This window comes from Hyaena hyaena, unplaced genomic scaffold (assembly GCF_003009895.1).
Source record: "Hyaena hyaena isolate Hyena2069 unplaced genomic scaffold, ASM300989v1 scaffold_162, whole genome shotgun sequence".
Taxonomy (NCBI): Eukaryota; Metazoa; Chordata; class Mammalia; order Carnivora; family Hyaenidae; genus Hyaena; species Hyaena hyaena.
In genome coordinates, this window is record NW_024080795.1 from 2,005,625 (window position 1) to 2,023,984 (window position 18,360).

General features: G+C 42.1%; 1 protein-coding gene across 2 annotated transcripts in view; it reads left to right on the top strand.

The window, feature by feature from the left end:
* The window catches only part of HS6ST2 (heparan sulfate 6-O-sulfotransferase 2), a 291,817-nt gene that overhangs the window by 228,875 nt on the left and 44,582 nt on the right, over positions 1–18,360 (top strand). The window contains exon 4 of one of the 2 annotated variants that reach the window (XM_039239902.1): positions 17,562–17,648. The exons of the other annotated variant lie outside the window; for it this stretch is intronic. Coding sequence (XP_039095833.1) covers positions 17,562–17,648 — 87 coding nt within the window. The remainder of the gene's footprint in view (positions 1–17,561; positions 17,649–18,360) is intronic. 2 annotated transcript variants of the gene reach the window in all.

Genomic DNA, 18,360 nt, shown 5'->3' on the forward strand with positions numbered 1-18,360 from the left:
AGAGTCATTCTAGGAGACAAGGTGGTGAGAGATTCTAGGTCAGGAATAAACACTGCTAATGGATTTCCAAATACTTCTCTTAAATTCTCGGAACACTGTGAGAAGAAACTGCGGTCACTGTGGACAAAATGGAAGAAATAAAGTGAAGTCAACAGGCTGAGGAAGAGAGAAGGGAAGAGAGAGAGGAGAAACCTTTGCTTGAGATTGGAACTGACACAAGTTGTGTCTTTTTTTTTTTTTTTTTTTTCCCAAACTCATGCATTCACTTGGGTAAACAACTGATACCTGAACAATAAAGCACCTGAATCTCTCAGAGCTTGCTGCTTGGAAGTTAGTGTCTTGGCAAACTGAACACCCTTTCCATTTCTTAGGGAAGTTGCTGACCTGGAATTTTACATCAGAGTCAGCAAATTATAGCCCCTGGGACAAATCCAGTTCATTGCATGTTTTTGCATGGCCTGTGAGTTAGGAATGGTTTTTATTTCAAATGGCTGAAAAAAATTACGAACAGTATTTTGTGACGCTTCAAAATTATGTGAAATTCAAATTTCAGCGTCCGTAAAGAAAGTTGCGTTGGAACATGGCCACGCATTTATTTACGTGTTGCCTGTGGCTGCTTTTGTGCTGCAATGGTAGAGTCTGCAAATGGAAAATACTTCCTGTCTGGCACTTTACGTACAACGTTTCACCTCCTGCTTTAAATGGAAGTAGCTTCATGGTCTGAAAGAGTTAAGTAACTTCCTCTGGGCCCAGCTCTTAACCAGAGGGGAGTTGAGACACTGGGACGTTCTGGTTCAATACAACTTAATTCAATGGCTTGCACTCTTAATCACCATATTTTAGAATCAAATTAGAAAAGTGGAATCTTAGGCTCACAGTCTAACGATAAATTGTATGCTATAGAGGTATATCAGATGTTTAAAGTTTCGAAAATGTAATATTAAGTGTCCTGATAATTCCAAATGAGGTTAACTGGAAATTTTATCATTTGCCCTTTGTAATGACCTGCTTCATGTAACCAGCAGCTAGCAATTTGGGGTCTGCAGGCTGTTTGAGGACACAGTTTGTATTGATTAGCTGTAGCTTAAGCCTGAATGGTGAAGTCAGCAATTTGAGGTTTGGTTTTTTTTTAAAGATGTAGATTTTAATACCTTCATAACAACAGCTTTGCTGTTGGGCAGGTTGTGGGCATAGGCTGTTATTTGCTGGTACCAATTTCTGGGTAATGACTCGTCTACTCACTGTGGTACCTTTCGCCAAAGTGCCATACAGAGCCAGGCTTTCCAAGGGTATTTTTGAATAATGGAATTCAAGCAGGGATTTCAATACTCACCTAAAGCTCTATTCTGGACCTCATCACTAAGGACGGAGGAGGGTTGATCCTGGCTTGGAACAGAAGCTCAGGAGATAAATGAAGGGGCTGAGGCCCAGCCCTGGAATGTCAGAAAGGCACATTTTTCACATTGGGACATTCGACCTACTAATCATTTCTCATGCGGTTAAAAGACATATTTTGCGTTGACTAGCTGTCATTTAAGCCCATGTAGTTAAGGCAATTTTCTGCTTTCTGCCACTTTCCCAAGCACCTGTATTAGCTGCAGCTTAGATCTAAGAGAAAGTGATTTCTTCTCCCAGCTAAGAGGGTCAGAGGCCTTTTGGCCTCTCATTCCCACCACTGCCTCTTTAAACTACATTTCTGTAATCAGTAGTGTACTCTAGCATTTCCCCATTCGTTACTTGTATTCCTAATCAATAGTTTCATACAATTATGACCTTACGTTTCCAATTAGATTTTATTTTGGAGATCTCCCCATTTTTCATGGGCTTCTGTAGTTCTCTTGGTTTAGGCTTGTGTGAAGTCAAGCAGAAAGGTTCCCCCACCACATCCCTTGGTTTTTATGCTCTGCTAAAGTCATCAGAACCAGCTTCAATTTGTATTTCAGGAGGCTTCTAGGAAATCACAGCAGAGCTATCCACTGATGGACTGGTTGCTAGACTGAAGATTCGTATGAGGATTTTCAGAAAGGCTGACTGGCATCTTCCATTTGGGCCCATTACAAACAATGCAGCTTTCACTGTGGTCCTTCATATGATCACCAGTTTAAGTTGCACATGTTTCACCTGAATACTCTAGATACTGTTGTTTCATTGATAACCTTGAATGATTTCCAGTTGGCCGTTCCTTATCCCAAAGGAGTGTCACTTAGGATGAAATTCATTCAGAGAAGTAATGATCTCTCAGCCATCACACTGCATTGATTCCTGCCTCCCCCAACATAAGACTGTCCTTCATGGGCCTGGAATGTTCCTATTGCCTCTAGGTACGATTGTTTATTCAGCAAAGGCCTTCATTAAACCAGGCAACACTAGAAGGCAATGAGGCTTGCTCTAATAAACATAACAGAACTTATACATCCAAATGAGCCCAGCATCCTGGCTGTTCCTTTTCATCATCCTGCTTCTTCTCAGGAGAAAGTAGTAAGTCTAAGGGTCCAATCAAATCTCTCCTACCCTCCCCTAGTGCTGAGTTCCCCCAAGAGACCTGTCCTCAGTGCCTATTCCAAATAACCTTCAGGAGACATGACAGGTGGAAAGAGAGCAGCCAGGAAACAGGGCAATGAAGCCCAAGACTGGCAGAGAAGAATATGGTGGGTACAACTGATGAGTTCTACTGGCATATGAGGGGTGCAGAAAACCACACTGTTGTAAATTAATTATTCCGTTATTGCTCTTAAATGTATGTGACTGAACTGCAAGGGGCAAGGAAGAGGGCTCATTTGAGTGTCCTAGAATTTAATATTACAACTTAGTAATTTCTTTGAGAGTAGGGAGTGCATAATAGGTATTTTTGTATCACTTACAGCTTTGCCCATAGCAGGTGGTAAGTGGGTTGTTGTTGAAACAATAGTAGATTAGAGCAGTGGTGAACTTGTACAATAAGGCCACAGACTGCTATAATGACTGTGAGATTCACATCATCATTACATATTAATTATACAATAATTGAATTATTATAATCTGTCATTTCCTATTTATCACCATCATTATTCTGTGAAGCCAGGTAGTGAGATTGCCTTGTTTTACCCCACTTTCCATTTGTGGAAACTGAGGCATGTGAATCAATTGAGGGGCTGGTGTGATGGCTTGGAATGAGAACTTCACTTCTCCAGCTCTCCACCGGTGCTCCTCTCAAGAATCTGGGTGAAATCACGGGCTAGCATCATTCATGGTCGCTATTTACAAAAGTCTAATTAATACCTCTCACTCCCTAATGAGATACTTTTCTTGACTCCATAGACAAGCAGAGCCAAACAAGTGATGTCAGAATGCCAGTGTGAATTATTGGGCTTGTGTCAACCCAGGCAGGGATGAAAAATCACCCCGGTGAACTTAATCCAGGAGCAATCAAAGGACCAAAGTTTTAATTAGTGAGAGTTGTGATTTACATTCTCATCTGGCATCCTAAAACTCTGCACTAGTCTTCAAACTCCTGCACTTCCCTGGTTGTTGCCTGACACTGGTTAGGATAGTTAATGTGCTTTTAAATAACATTATGTTTAATGGACCTTTGAAGGCACGGACGTATGAATCTATTTCCTTATGCATCATTTCTAATCAAAAGGAGAATGACGCCAAGGCACTAGAGTGAATACGCGAAAGGAACAGATTTATTTTTAAGAAACATAGCAGAACGAATATATGGAAATATGGTGCTGATTTCTTCATCATAGTGAAGCACACAGTCAACAGCTGTAGCATGTTCTGTTGACTCTGCTCAGTGAGGAGACATCTTTGTTCTTTGAGGGTGGATTAGATTTTGGGAACCAGTCTCATGTCATCAGAAGGTAATTATGAGGTACTAATTGGGTGATCAAGCAGGATGCTGTGGTTGGGGCCAAAAGTGAGGTGTGACTACACGGTCATGAATGAGATTTCTCACGTATTTCGTAACTGTCTGTGGATAGAGTTCCGAGGGAAGAGCTCTGGAAATGTGAATGCCAGAAGCATCCTTGGAATAAGTATACAGCCTCTTCAGTGGCAACTTTAAGAGGACCAGCATGCATTGGGTATAAAATAGGCCCTGCTTGGCTTGCTAACGATCTGTTCCAAGACTTTGTCACACCGCCTACACTGACTGACTCCTCATTTGCCAATAACTCTGATCCTGGTTCTTTTACAAAAATTTAATTAATACCTCTTACTTGGTAATAAGTTACACCTTTTGACTCCATAGACAAGCAGGGCTAAATTGTAATATCAGAATTCCCTAGGTGAATTATTGAGCTTGTGACAACCTGGGCTGAAATGAAAACTCACCCCAGTACGTTTAATCCAGGAACAATTAAAGAACTAAAGAATCAATTGATGTGGGTTTTAATTTGTTAAGGTCTTGAAAGAGGGAGCCTTTTTGTTTGCTCTGGTGCCTTTTTTGTGTCCTTTTTGATTACAAGTGAATATGCCGTGGGGGAAAGATATCTATTTCCTTCCTCTATTCCTTGGTAATCTATGGGCAAGAAAGAAAAAAGTGGTCTCCCAGCCTGCAAAGGGCATCAAATCATTGGATTTGCAGTTCAGGTGATGAGCCGGTGCCCTGCCCTGAGGAACTGACCGAGACATAGGAGTACTACCAACAGAAGGAGCAGATGATATCTGGTGATAGAGTTTGACAAGAGAGCAATGTCCCGGGAATCCTGAACAAACAATTAGAAAGAGGCTCAAGGGAAATCAGGAGAGGTGCTTCTTTGCAGCCTTTGGCCAAAGAATGTCAACAGCAGGTATTACTGCTAATAATGGCCAAGATCCAGGCAGATGAGATGTGCTAGGGAAGGAAAGTCATGGAAAGCCCCACGCCCACTGACACAAGACAATTCAATGGGAGCGAGCATTCCTGCTATCCAGCGACTGGGTGGTCTGGAGAACCATTGATCCAAGGCCCGTGCCCAAATGCATGTCTCTACGTTTTCCTCACTTTTCCCTAGTATCAGCTTGGATCACCAGGAAGGCTGCACCTATACCACATTAACTGGGCTGCCCGCAGGTTGCTGCCTCTGGCTTACCTGCTAATGTGGTGTCCTCAGCTGCTAAACATGGGTGAGCTTTAGAGTATGGAAATTATACTCCACTCAACTTGACTTTTTAAAAAGGCTGTGTAACATACTGCCCTGTGGAAAGTGCTTCTGAATTTCCAGAAAACTTGGTGCTTCTTGGACTTGCCACCAGGAATAAGTTTGACTCTCCTGACAAAATGATGCCCTTTTCTTTGATCAGAAGTTGAGAAGGCTGTTACCCAGCATGTTTCCCTTATGGCCTTGGTTGCTAGGAAACTCGGAACTAATCTAGCACTGAATTTTGGGAACCCTCCTTCTGTCTGAGAATGAGTCCCTCTCTTTTTGAAGTATTTTTATTCATCTCGTTTTTTCCCCCAAGGTCATGTTATAGATGTCCTGTATGGTAAGCCACCATAGAGCAGGGGCATAGAGCAGCATGCACTTTCCTGTTGTTGTTGGACTTTTCTCCTTATCTCAGGAGCCAGTTGTATAAAACTGCCAAGAAGGAAATTTCCTCTTAAACCAGAACCTTCTAGCATGGGTTTTGCTGACCTCTGGCAATTACTAGTTGTAGGATTGTTGTAGTTGGTGCCTTACTTGACTTTATGGCCATCACTCGACAGAATTAAAAATCAATTCTGCTCTGTCTGCTCAGTTTTTGAAGGGGATAGCCTATTCCAGAGGAGTGCTCTCCAAGAAACAAAGACTCTGTACTGTTCCCAGAATCAAAACTGGATGGGTTAGGGCCCAGGCCTGCAAGTAGTTGGCTCCCTCTCATCCATGGTATCACATGGGCCATGAATAACCTTTCCCTAGAACCATGGGCAGTTGGACAATGTGCCTGGACGAGGTCTGGCTGAGTTTTGACGTCCTGGAAAGCAAGCAGTAAAGGACATGCCCTCTTAATTTAAATAAAACTCCCCCCCACACACACACACTGGCTTGCCAGGGATGAGTAGAGCAAAAGCTCCTAAGAGAAATTCAATGAAAACAATAACAGAACTTTTTTAAAATAAGAGGGTCTCACTTTCCCTTCCTGCCTTCATCTTCTACATGAGTTTCTGGAATCCTAATGCTGAACTGCCCTCCCATGAGCCCTAGACAAGCTGAGAATGTCAAAGATAACTTTCAATAAACCACACTAAAAACAAAAGACGGAAAACATAATTAGCATAGAGTAGACAGGTCACAAAATCAATAATTCTAAGAATCCCGAGGAAATCGTTGAATAGTTTTTCAAAACATACATTTCTTTTGCCCCTAAGCCCCAAATGATTGTTTAGATCCCTTTTAGGCAGCTAGCCGGGTGCCTGTCCTCCAAATAGTGGCTTTCCATTAGGTAAATGCTGTCTTGTTTCCCTTTAAGGGACAACTCTGTTTTCGCTGGTTGGAATCTTCTGTGCAATTTCCAGATACAATCTGAAGAACTGGTCTTCTTCCCAAGGGGATGATGATTAACTTGCCAAGATGACATTCTTGAGCTCCAGTGAAGGTTCTAGCCCTTCACAGCTTAAGTTATCTGCCTAGGTCACATAGAGTCACTCTTTACAACTTACCACTAGGGGTTCCTGTCCCATATGTCCCCCATTGAGAGGAATCTGGAAATGGTTTAATATGGTTTAATATTCATGGCATCCCTTCATAGACAGTGTCAACAACAGAGTGAAGGCAGCCATTTTCATACAAAGGTTGAGGGACATAAGGAAGAGGGCAGGCTCTTTCCGAAGGATCTGCTCCCAGCCACTGATGAGGACATTTTCCATGAGGACTTTATTCCTTTCTTCATTTAAGCTTTCACAGTAATAAGTTTCATTTCTTCCTTTCATGTTTTTATCACTGTAGTTTTATACCTCTCTACTCCTCCATTTCTCCATTTCCCCTAGGCCAAGAAGTGCTCCCAGACAGTCAGATCTTGCATTGTGGTGTCAGTGTTTGCTATGGAGAAATTATGGACACCTAGTTCATACAGGTTTAAAGAATTTATTAAATAGGAGATTGATAGTTTAGTGGCTAGGGAGAACCAGAGAGTGGTTATGTCAAAGCACAGAGACTACATTACAAAGAGGTGGCAGAGATGATACCATGACTCTCAGGAAGCCTTGACCTTCCCAAGTGCAAAACAAGTGAGTTTGGCATATGGCAGATCCACATTCTGATGATTACAGAGCCAAGATTTTCTTGAACTTTTGAAGCTAAGAGAACAGTAAGTCCCATTTCTGATTTTGTACATAATAGCAGAAGCAAATAACAGAAACAATAATGAAAAGCAGACTAATTATATTTATTTGGGAGATTATAACTAATTGTTTCTTTGGGAGATATATTTGCATAAACTTGAGTACAGTTGCTTTATCTAGTTCAGTCACAAAAATGATTTCTTATTTTATTGATCTTTGTTGCAACAAATAAGGCCAGACTGAAAAAAATATGTCTAAAGCCTATAATTACAGCTTCCAAACCAAAAAAAATTATGGTGTTTGTTTGGTACAAGATGCTTCTTCCTTCAGCATACTTCAGATCGTCTTTTCCAGGAACTGATGAGAATAGGTTGCATGTGATCGAGAAGGCTTGTTCTCTATAAATACTTCTGGCATTATAAAGGACAGCATGACTGATAAAACACCACAAATCATCAGGAAAGTGCACTAAGGGAAAGCAACATGTAGCAGTTGGAAACCCAAGACAAACAAATGTCTTATAATCAACAAATGAGTCTCTTATGATTGTATAACTTATGCCAGTGTCTTCTTCAGCTTGCATGAGCCCACTTTGTCTACTCTAGCTTGTCCTTAATCTTCTTCCCAGGCTCTGCTCTTCTCATTCAACACACTCTTCCTGTGTAATCTCTTCTCCACTGAGGTTTTCACCTACCACTAATATGCTGAAGACTCTCAGATCTCTGGAGACTATTCTTCAGCTAAGATAATCTATATCCAGCTAAGCTCTACATCCGTATATTCCAATTGTCAACCAAATTCATAGCCTGGGGGTCTCACTTGCACACAAAACTCAACACATCCCCAAAATAAACCTGGAATCTCCTTCATACTCTCCCCCAACAGCAACAACAACAAAGCTGCCCACCTTTCTTGTACTATTTATTTTGGCAGTTGGAGCCACAACTTATTCATGTTACTTCATCTTTGGCCCAAAGCCTTTGCATCTTCTTCTGTACTCTGTGGGGGCTCTGGCCCTGTTTGCTAGGTGCTAGCCAAGTTCTGTCATTAACTTCATGTTACATCCTTGGGTAGTTTCCTTGGATATATCCCTTCTTTTCTCAGGACCTTACTTTACTACCTTGAAGTGCTCTTCTAAACTCCCTATTTCTAGGACTCTTTCCCTTAACTGGGGTGAGGTATATTTAATAGGGCCTCAGCTAAGTGTCTTGGGTTAGACTGGACTGTTACTAAAAACTCATATTCGTGGAAAGAAGGATATGAGTGTAAATTACAAAAGGCCTAGCATTTAACAGTGATTAGTGGGTGATATACAAACAAGATATGTTTTGTTTCCATGAACTGTCAGAATTTTAATCTCCCATGAACATATACGGTAAAATATTGCTCAGTTTTCCAAATACGAACAGAAAAATTCTGACTATTGGGTTTTATTCAGAAAAGAAAATTAGTGGTCTCTACACATCATAGAATGGACAATGTTTGCAATGGAGACCTGACTTCGAAATAGCATGCACTGAAACAAATATCTGAATGATATTTGTGATGCTTAAGCAGTTAAAAATGAAAATATTTTCAAGCTTTTAACTGTCCCTCTAAATATAAATGAAGAGAAAAGTGTAAGAACCTTCGGTTTACAGGCTCAGTACTATTAAAAGACACACTGGAGCACGATTGAGAGAACTCTTCTTTCTTGACTACTCCAGAAAGCATGGTCAACACCATTGTTGACATGGCCCTTCCACTCACTTTCTAAGGACACAGCTGCACTTTTACATCTTGAATATATTCAAGGAAGCTTAGGAAGCATGTAAGACGCCAAGTTCAGCACCAGGAATACCTTTGAATGCTCCTGCCTTTGGACACCAACATGTGGCTAGAGAATTGGAACCCCAAAGCCCTGTGTTAAGATCTGAGGCCTTGGTTAGTCAGGACCAATGCTGCCTCAATGGCCTAACTTGTCCAAGATCCTCTGGCTATTACAGAGACAGAAGATGAGCCCAGCTCTCCCTGATTCCAGTGCCCATGTTCTTTCTACAACTTTATAGTCGCTCTCTGTTAGTCTGTCAACACCATTCTCCAAAGTTGTTGATTCCCACTGCTTTTACCCTACTTGAGTCTCATATCTGTGGGCACTGGAGCTCAGAAATGGCACTGTGATAGACTGTGACATCTTTAGGCATACTGTGTAGTCTACCATAAGTCAATTGAGCAAAAAACCCAAAGCCACATGACTGCTACTAAACCTCTAACCTAATATGTGTTAGTCAGTTCAATTCAACAAACATATGTTTGAAGCCAAATTTACCAGGTTGGTTGTTGGTCAGCAGGTATTGAAAACCTTCTATATGACAGATGTATAAGAAAGTTTGTGAACATACATGAATACAATTTGTTTGTATCCTCAACGAATTTAACATATAATGTGCAGGCAGAATGGACATTCTTGAAAATCCATAAGAACATACTTAGCAGGAAGTAAAAGCAAAGTAATTATTCACGAGAGAAAAGGAACTGAACAAATGATCAGTCCCTCCCATCGCCAACACCCTTGGTTCATATCACTCTGCAGTTTAAAGTCAGAATCTCACTTCCAAATAAATGAGCTCACTGATTTTCCTTTTTTTTTTTTTCATTCCTTTTCTGTGTACAAATTCCTGCCACAGCAGTTGGCCTCTTTGGCTTTTCCTAAAAAGTTCACTGAGACTTTTCTGGCCTACTCTGGGGACTCCCTAATGTATAATGTTCAGCAAGTAGGCTCCAGTTGTGAATTTTTAATTATGCCAGATCATTTTCAAAAAGTAAATAGAACTTCAAGCTCAATTGATGCTGTCAGATCCAATTCTTGTCTGCCCTGCTATTGGGCTCCACTCTCTGGTGTTTACAGTAATTGCCACTTCCTCAGAAGGGGGGGCTTCTCCAGAGAAGGATGTTGGCAGCCCTTTTGTGTCCTTCCTCTTCCCTGGCTCAGCAGCAGTAGATTGGGGCACTTCATTCAAGCAGATTCTAATTGTGTTGTCTGGAAAGCAGGGACAATGGATATGGCCGACTGTTATCTCTCACTTGCCACAAAGTGTGGGTATCTCTTCTTGTGAGGCAGTGGTTCCCAAAGTGTGCTCCATAGACCAGCAACCTCACATGGGAACTTGTTAGAAGTGTTAATTCTCAGGCTCCAACTTAGAGCTGGTGAAGCAGGCACTGTGGGCGTGCGGCCCAGCCATCTACCTTTTATAAATTCTGCAGGTGATTCCTGATGTATGATTAAGTCTATGCGCCCCTGTCAGGAGGTGTTTCAAAGTAAGGATAAGCATAATTTCACTCTATTTTGTGAAAATTCTCATAACCCAAAGTTTCTTTTCTGATTTATGCATTTTTAACACAAAATGAAAATCATAATTTTCCTAATGGTAACTCAGCTGTACATTTACCTCCCCGATTCTCCCAGGCATAGGCAGTTACTCCCTGATTTATTTCCCTAGCACTTTTTCCACATTTGACTTATCCAACTTGGTACACTGTGTCATGTATCTGGTAACATACTCACCTTCTCCACTAGCGTTTGGGCGGCTTGAGGGCAGGGACCTTGTCACAGTCATCATTGTATCCCCGGGGCCCAACACGATGAAGGGCACACAGAAAACACACAGGAAATGTTCTTTGAGTGAACAGATTATTTAACATTTTATAATTTTCAAAACCATGGGATGGCCTTAAGAAGTCAGACTGGCAGACCAGGAAACTGAGACCCAGAGAAGTGAAGTGATTCAGTGGGTGGATGACAGACCCAGAACTAAAGGCAAAAGCTTGCCTCAGTTTGGGGAAAGGTAATCGTCATTTTCCTCTAAATATCGCCCTCATGAACCCAGCTCAACTTAGGAAGCCTAGGATACTTTAGTTCTTCAAGGGCATAACCCTTGATTTGCTCCCAGACAGGCTGCCCCTGCCCCCAACTGTGGTGATGTCACTAGCTGTGACATCTTTGTACCACCCAGGATGCTAAGAGAGGGTGGTGGAGGGTGCCAGTTAGTGAGAGACAGTGCGGAGACTGAAAATGGGAAAGGGAGTCATGGTGAAAAATAAGAATAGGTTTTAGCGCTATCAGAGGTATATTCCCCAATGTTTGGTTAGTCCTTGGTAAAGGGGAGCCAAAAGGAAAAGATGTGAGCTGCAAGCGAAACCAAGGTTTCAAGCACAGTTGTGCTCATCTGCCAGCAGCACGGAATGTACTTTGTGAGGTGTTTTTGTTATGGGAATGGATTGACAAAGACTGTCACCCACCTCACCTCTTAGTGCCGTTTACCTTATCACATAAGCAATCTTGATGGGCTAGAAAGATGGGAAGAAGCAGGATATGGTCATGGGATGGGAAAATCACTGGCCCTCACAAGGGTCAAGGTCTGCCTTTTCCCATGTTAACCTTAGCATTGAACTCTACATAACTAAGTCAACTGCCTTTTATTTGGACCGCTGGGAGATAAGACTTTGTAACACACATGTAAATCCCCGTAAACTGAGGCAGACATAAGCAGACGATGGCACGGGCTGCCCCCCATGTGAAACATCCACTTGTTTGTCACAATGGATCGCTGTCCCATCAGACCTTGATGGTTATACTCATAGTTTTGACTTCCACGCAATGACTATACATCTGACCCTGTATTTCTTCTTAAGCTGCTGTGCCATTTCTCTAATTGCTCGCTGGACACTTTCCATCAACACTCTGACTCAGTATGCCCCAAACAGAATCTATCATCTTCTCTCATCCAGATTCCCCTCCCAACCAATCTGTCTCTTTCACTGGCACCTTTGCTCTCTCAGCTGTTCAACTTCCAGACCTTTCATGTAGACTTTATTCTCATTCCCCAGATGTAGTCAGTCCCCAAGTTCTGTCATTTCTTTTGATATGCCATGCCTGGTTTCCTTCTTTCCACCCCCATAACTACTGTCGCGGTCCAGGCTCCCATCATATTTCAGGTGTCCATCACCCCAAACCTTGCAGTCCCAGAACTAAGATTTTCTGCTTGTCAATCCCCTATCTGATGGAGGAGTCCAGAGATAGATGTACATGTAACAGCTGTATGACAAGTTCCAGCAGCCTCCCATAGGCTGTAACCCAGGTCCAAGCTTTTGGGAAAGATATAAGTGAATAGCCAGTTTAAGTGAGAAAATAATATAATTTGGGAAACGATTCATGTTCTTTCTTGATCCCATTGAGGCATTCAGGGTTGTGACTCTCTTTCCTGGGCAGAAACAGGAAACAGGCACCTTATGTGCCAAGAGGTGAAGAGGGCAAAATAGCAACAATAATCAATAAGCTTATTGCTCCAGACCCTGATGCCCCTGAGGTGAGTTGTGAGAGTGGAAAGTTAATGGAAGGGGAGAGGGCAAAATAACGTGAGTGTCTCACTGCCTTTTCCAAGAGCTCTACAATTACAAAGCAATTGTGAGTGTATGTGTGAATGGTTTTCCTGATCAGTTTCATTCCCTCTGCCTTATAAATGAGAATCTTAAGACAGCGAGATGTTATATGCCTTGCTGGCAGCCAGGATTAGAAGTTGAGATTTTTTTGAATAAGTGCTTTGAACAGATGAGGTTGCTTCTGAGAGTTCGCAGTTAACACTGCACTTCCTAGCAATAAAGATGAGCTTTTCTCGTCTCTAAAAAACCTGCCATTATCCACACTTAAGCCAAGAACAACTATGGAAGGAAGCTAACTGAAAGCACAGGTTAGTGACCTGAACTCTCTGCCTGATGATTAGCAGAATTATAGCTAATAGGAATGAAACCCTTAAAGGGGTAGGGACACTAATTTAGACACTCTGGGTAGAAGAAAATGAAAAAAAGTTTGAAACAAAGAAAGAAAACCACTCAGGACATAACCCAGCAAGATAGAAAAATGAAATAAAGATGCCTCATCAGCTCTAATTAAAGGAAATCAATATTTGAAGAGCTGTCTTGATCTGTAACAGAACAAGGGGCAAAAATACTTCGGAAATGTGAGCCTCTTAGAAAATAGAAAAGCAGGCTTTCATGGGGAAGCAATCATGATGGGGAAGCAATCATGATTTCAAAGCCTTTGAAAAGATGACCACTTGGTGGGTATGTTGTAGATAGGACTCAAGCACCTGTTGGGGAAGCAGATCGATGAGCTTCTATCCCTGGTACAATCTATAAGCTTTAAGTGCATTTCCTCATCCTATGAGCTTTCAGGAGCCCAGGGTCATCTCTAGGGAGCAAATAGTACCTACCGCTTCCCAAAACAGACTTGAAATAACCCCTTAACAATAGCTTGGGTTTTATCTCAGTTACCACTTACAGGAACACACACTGGAAAATGGTCAGAGCTATACAAATGCAGTAGGGTTCTCCTTATTCACTCAACCACCCAAGCAAGCTTGCTGGAGAATCCTTTCCAAGCTCATGTGTCCTTGTGATCCATGTGATGATCAACCATCAGTCCAATTCTAACTAGACCAGAATCCAACTAGAATACAGTTCTCTCAGACCATTCTTCTTTAGGAATGGAAATGGAAAACATGTGACATATGTCATCACTTCCTCTCTCACACACCAGTGCCAGACATTGATAATCGATCACGGCACTCCTTTCTCCTGAGCCCAAAGGCAACTACTTTTCATTTGTTTGTTCAACAGATGCTTTCTGAGTGCCCTCTTAAGAGGTAGTTGGAGAGACAGATACACAATAAAATATAAGCAACACTACAAGCACCATATGCTATGTGCCAAACAAGAGACATGTAGCCTGACTGTCCTGAAATACAATTTCAATTTCCTAAGACCCTAAAAAACTAATTTTTTTGAATTTCAGTGCTGTTGTAGTTAGAGCAGCACAATTATTTTTCATGTGTCCAAGATGAATTAATTTCAAAAAGAGCCTACAAAGTACTATAGGAAATGCAGAAGTTTTTGCATGCCACCCATCAAGAAAGTGAGTTGAGTGTGTTTGAAACTTCTAGGTTCTTCTCCCTCAAGCACCTCTCTGATCTAAGAGAAAAATCCAGATTGGAGTGGATCTGATTGCCATTTTGGGTTAAGTACACTGGATGCCATTTCGGCATCAAATTATTCAATCAGAAACACTTTGAAAATGCTGGAGAGTTGGGTTAGTCAGAGTTTTCCCACCTGAATACAATGTGCATAATACTGCAGATTTTTTTTTTCACTTTTCTGGTGTTGGAGACATTTGTGGAGCCTGTGGAAAATGGCTTATGTGATAGATGGAGACCATCAGCCGGCCAGGCAGACAGAAGGAGTGCTGGCTCTCATTAACTTTTCCTCTCAGGAGCTCACCTGGAATAGTTTTCATAGGCCTTTGATGAAGCTGGGTGTGAGGGAGGGAAGAAAGACTCTTCTCAAAAAAGGATAGCTACTCAGGAGCAGTGGAGGAAGCCTGGGCTCATACTCTCAGGGATTTCAGGCCACAACCTTTAGGATTGCAACGCAAAGAGGAGAGTGAAGTAAAGAGGTCTGACAGGTGGTTTAGAGACAAAATAATGACAACAGGAGTAGGTCTGTTTCAGATCTGCGGGTTGGAAACTAGCCCTGATTCATACAACCCTCCCCCATCTCATATGCCACAAATTATCATCTGTACATCCTAAAAGCAGAGTGGGCTTATTGCTTTAAGTCCCTGAGATTGGTGGATGTTCCAGTGGCCAGCGTTCCTGGCTTAATCTTTGGGTCCTTGACCTGTGTTTTTCCAGATCTCCGAGGCTCCCAGATAGTCTGCAGCTGCAGGATTTTCTCTTTTTTTCTCATGGGGCCCTTCTGGAAAACTCCGGGCCCTTCAGCCTCAAGGTTTCAGAATTACAGCATCTTGTCCAGACTTAGGTACTGAGCCTGGAATTTGGGGGTAGACCGATGACTCTTTTCCATCAATGTCCACCAAGCCTTTCTATACAACAGTCCTTAGTATATCTACAAAATAAACTCCTGGGACCCAAGCCTGCCACAAAGTCTGCTTGGTCCCTACTCCACTTTCAGACACACTTTACCACTGTGAATGGATCTTCTATTTGCCTGGAACACACATTTTGAGTTATTTGGTTACTTTTACTCCCCAGTCTTCATGCCATACCTTCCATGTGTGATTTTTCTCTGAGTAAGTCTTTGTTTTTATTCCCTTTGGATCTGCACTTACAGGATCTGGCGGTAGGTCAGACAGGTCCTTGTTCCTATCTCTTAAAGGGGTACTGCTCCAAGACCACTCCGATCTAGAGTGGCACTTAACAATAAGAAGGCTGCCAGTCCCTGCTGCCAGCTTTCCCTGAGGTCCTGCCGTGCCCTGCATTGAGCTTAATAGACAGGGTCACTTGTCATGGGGGTTATAAAGGAGTTTCATGCCCAAGCCACAAGCATGGGAATTTAGCAGTGAGAATGGGTACTCTTGTACTGAAAAGATCTCGGATGCCTGAACTTGATGACTGGGAGTGTTAAATGACCACCTAGTCTGAGACCCGAAGCTTGCAAGATCAAAAGATCCCTTATTTCAGAATGCTGCCAGTGAGGTTTCCCGCTGGCTCCTGTTTGAGTGAGGGGCAAGGAGGAGGAAGGCTCGGTGGCCAGTGACTAGGATGTGGAAGTGAGTAAAACTGAGCCCTGCTTGAATTTCGCCACACGTAGCACATTACGTCCTTTGCATCAGACTGCACCAACCTGCTGGAAGAGACAGTTTTGAATTCTTCTGAATTTGCCCTATTGTTTGGTATTATCTCGTAGTTTCTGAGCTTGCCTCTGGATGAGGAAGGTAGCTAGTATGGTCCCAGGTACAGCTTAGGAGTTCTTTGCTAGGAAGTCATTATACATAGTCAAGAGCATAATGGAGTCTGCAGGCGCCACTCGGAATGTAGCCACATTCCGGTGAGCAGCACAAGGAAACGGTCCCTGCAACTGTGCAGGGGTGCCAGCACTTTGCCTTGGCAGGATTCTGATGCCTCTTCCCAGGGTAGACTGTGTGTTCACTCTCTCTAGAATGTCTGTCCCCTCCAGCAGAAGGATCAGAGTTCACCTTGATGTTTCACATTCCAAAGAACTGCTTTTTAGACCTACTGGACACTGAATCCTACCTGTTGGGGCTTTTGCGGTCTGATCAGCCCTTGTATGTGCCCACATACCTCTGTGTTGCCTCTGCAGTCACCCGGAACCTATGATTAACTCTTGTTCCAGTCACATCCATTTAGCCATTTAAATCTGATGAGTGTAGGGCAGAATATCTTTTCTGACCCCTACCTTACCCCACATATAAATACTGGTAGGTACCTACTTCTGAGCCCTTAAAAGATTCAGAAGCATCTGGAAAGCTCTTTGACATTCTCTGAAACAATATTCTGTGCCTTCGGAAGGCTCTATTATCCTCCCTGAAAGCCAAGATATGCATTTTTCTTTTTTACCTTCACTTTTCATAAAAGGTTATGCTGACGTAGATCTGACTAACAAAAAAAATCTTTCTGATGAAATCGGGGTAAATAATTCCACACATCATCAAGTGGAAAGAAAGGGCTTTGAATTGGTTTCCATGGAAATCTGAAGACGAAGTAAAGTAATAATTTCAAGGCAGAGCAGCTGAATTGAAGATAATGGTAAAAATAGTTTGATAAAGAAAATAGAATAAAGTAATCAAGAAGACTCCAATCAATTATTCCTTTTTGTTTACCTTCAAGTGATTAATTTGTCTGCGTTTATTAACCTGATGAGATTAAGCAGACCTTCCTAGTGATTTATTTTGTAATTGTTTCCAAGGTTTGACATAAGCTGTGGAGTTATTGAAGGTGGAGATTTAAATTCAATTACTCATGAAGCAGGTGGTACTTCTCCTGAAAGAATATCTGAATTCACGGCCTTCCCATGTTAACATTATGAGTGAAAATTATTAATTCATCTGATAGTATCTCCCAAAGACTTTTAGAAGTCATTTGGCATCCACATACTTCACTAAAAGTCAGCAGCTTCAGAACTGAACTTGCAATACAGACGCTCCAGAGACCGGAAATAAAGGATTTTATGTTAAAGGCTAGTTATTTTTCCACCTTTTTTTACTGGAGCCTCCTTTCGGGGCCTGGGCTATGGTGCTATCACTAATGGAATCCACCAGCTCAAGTTTTGAATGCCAAAAGGATAGCTTTCTTTGAACGTGACCAGTGGGTCCCACTCTCTTTACCTTTGAAGGGCACCACTGGATAAGATCACGCTTTATTTTGACATGAGAGAGAGAAAGAGAGAGAGAGAGCACTTAAAAGTGTTTAAATGAAATGACTAATTGCTTTTTGCCTCTGTGGTCACTGTTATATATGTTTTTCTATTCTTTCTGTGGGTATAGTAAGGATAGACGGGGTTCTCCAAACACTAATCCAGGTGCCAACTCTCCATCATCCACAAAGGCTCGGAACGCATCTAAGAGTGGGAAGTAAGTGAAAAGTTTCCCTGTGCATCTGACAAAACTCTCACAAAGCCTTGTGCTGTCTTCATTTTGTCGTTCATTCATATTCATTCAGCAAAGGTTTGTGGAATGCCTTCTGTGTGCCTCGCACTGGGGAATTTAAATGAGTAAAGAATGTGTCAAGAGTATTGGGTATATGGAGGACTGTGAAGAAGCGGGAGGAGAGGGTGGGGAAAGTCAGGCTGAATGTGAAGGCCAAGGACTTCAAGCAATGCAAGATTTGGACTATGTGTTTCATCACTTAAAGAATGAAGTAGCAGCAGCCCGGATTAATCATTTTATGAGTTGCAAAATCCATGAAAATCTGTCTCTGATCCATACATTAAGGTTTAGGGTTGAGGTAGAAAAATCTGGAAAGCCATTCCATGAATGTCCTGGTTTAAATACATTTACATTGTAACCATATCACTGATTTTTATGGTGTATATATTCTGTTCCTAGTAACCAGCGTGTACCATGTCCTACATGAAACTGTCTTTGTGGCATTGCCAAAACTTGTATTGGCTGAATATTTGTGATATAAGATTTACCTCTTTGGGTTAATTCCAGAAAACAACGCTGGCTGATGCAGCCAATTGGATTCAGCAGAGCATGGCAGTCTGAAACAAATGTGATCCCATGTAGATGACATACTTCCAATTAGGGGCTTCCCTTTCGAAGTGGCTGCAGCCCTTTGGTG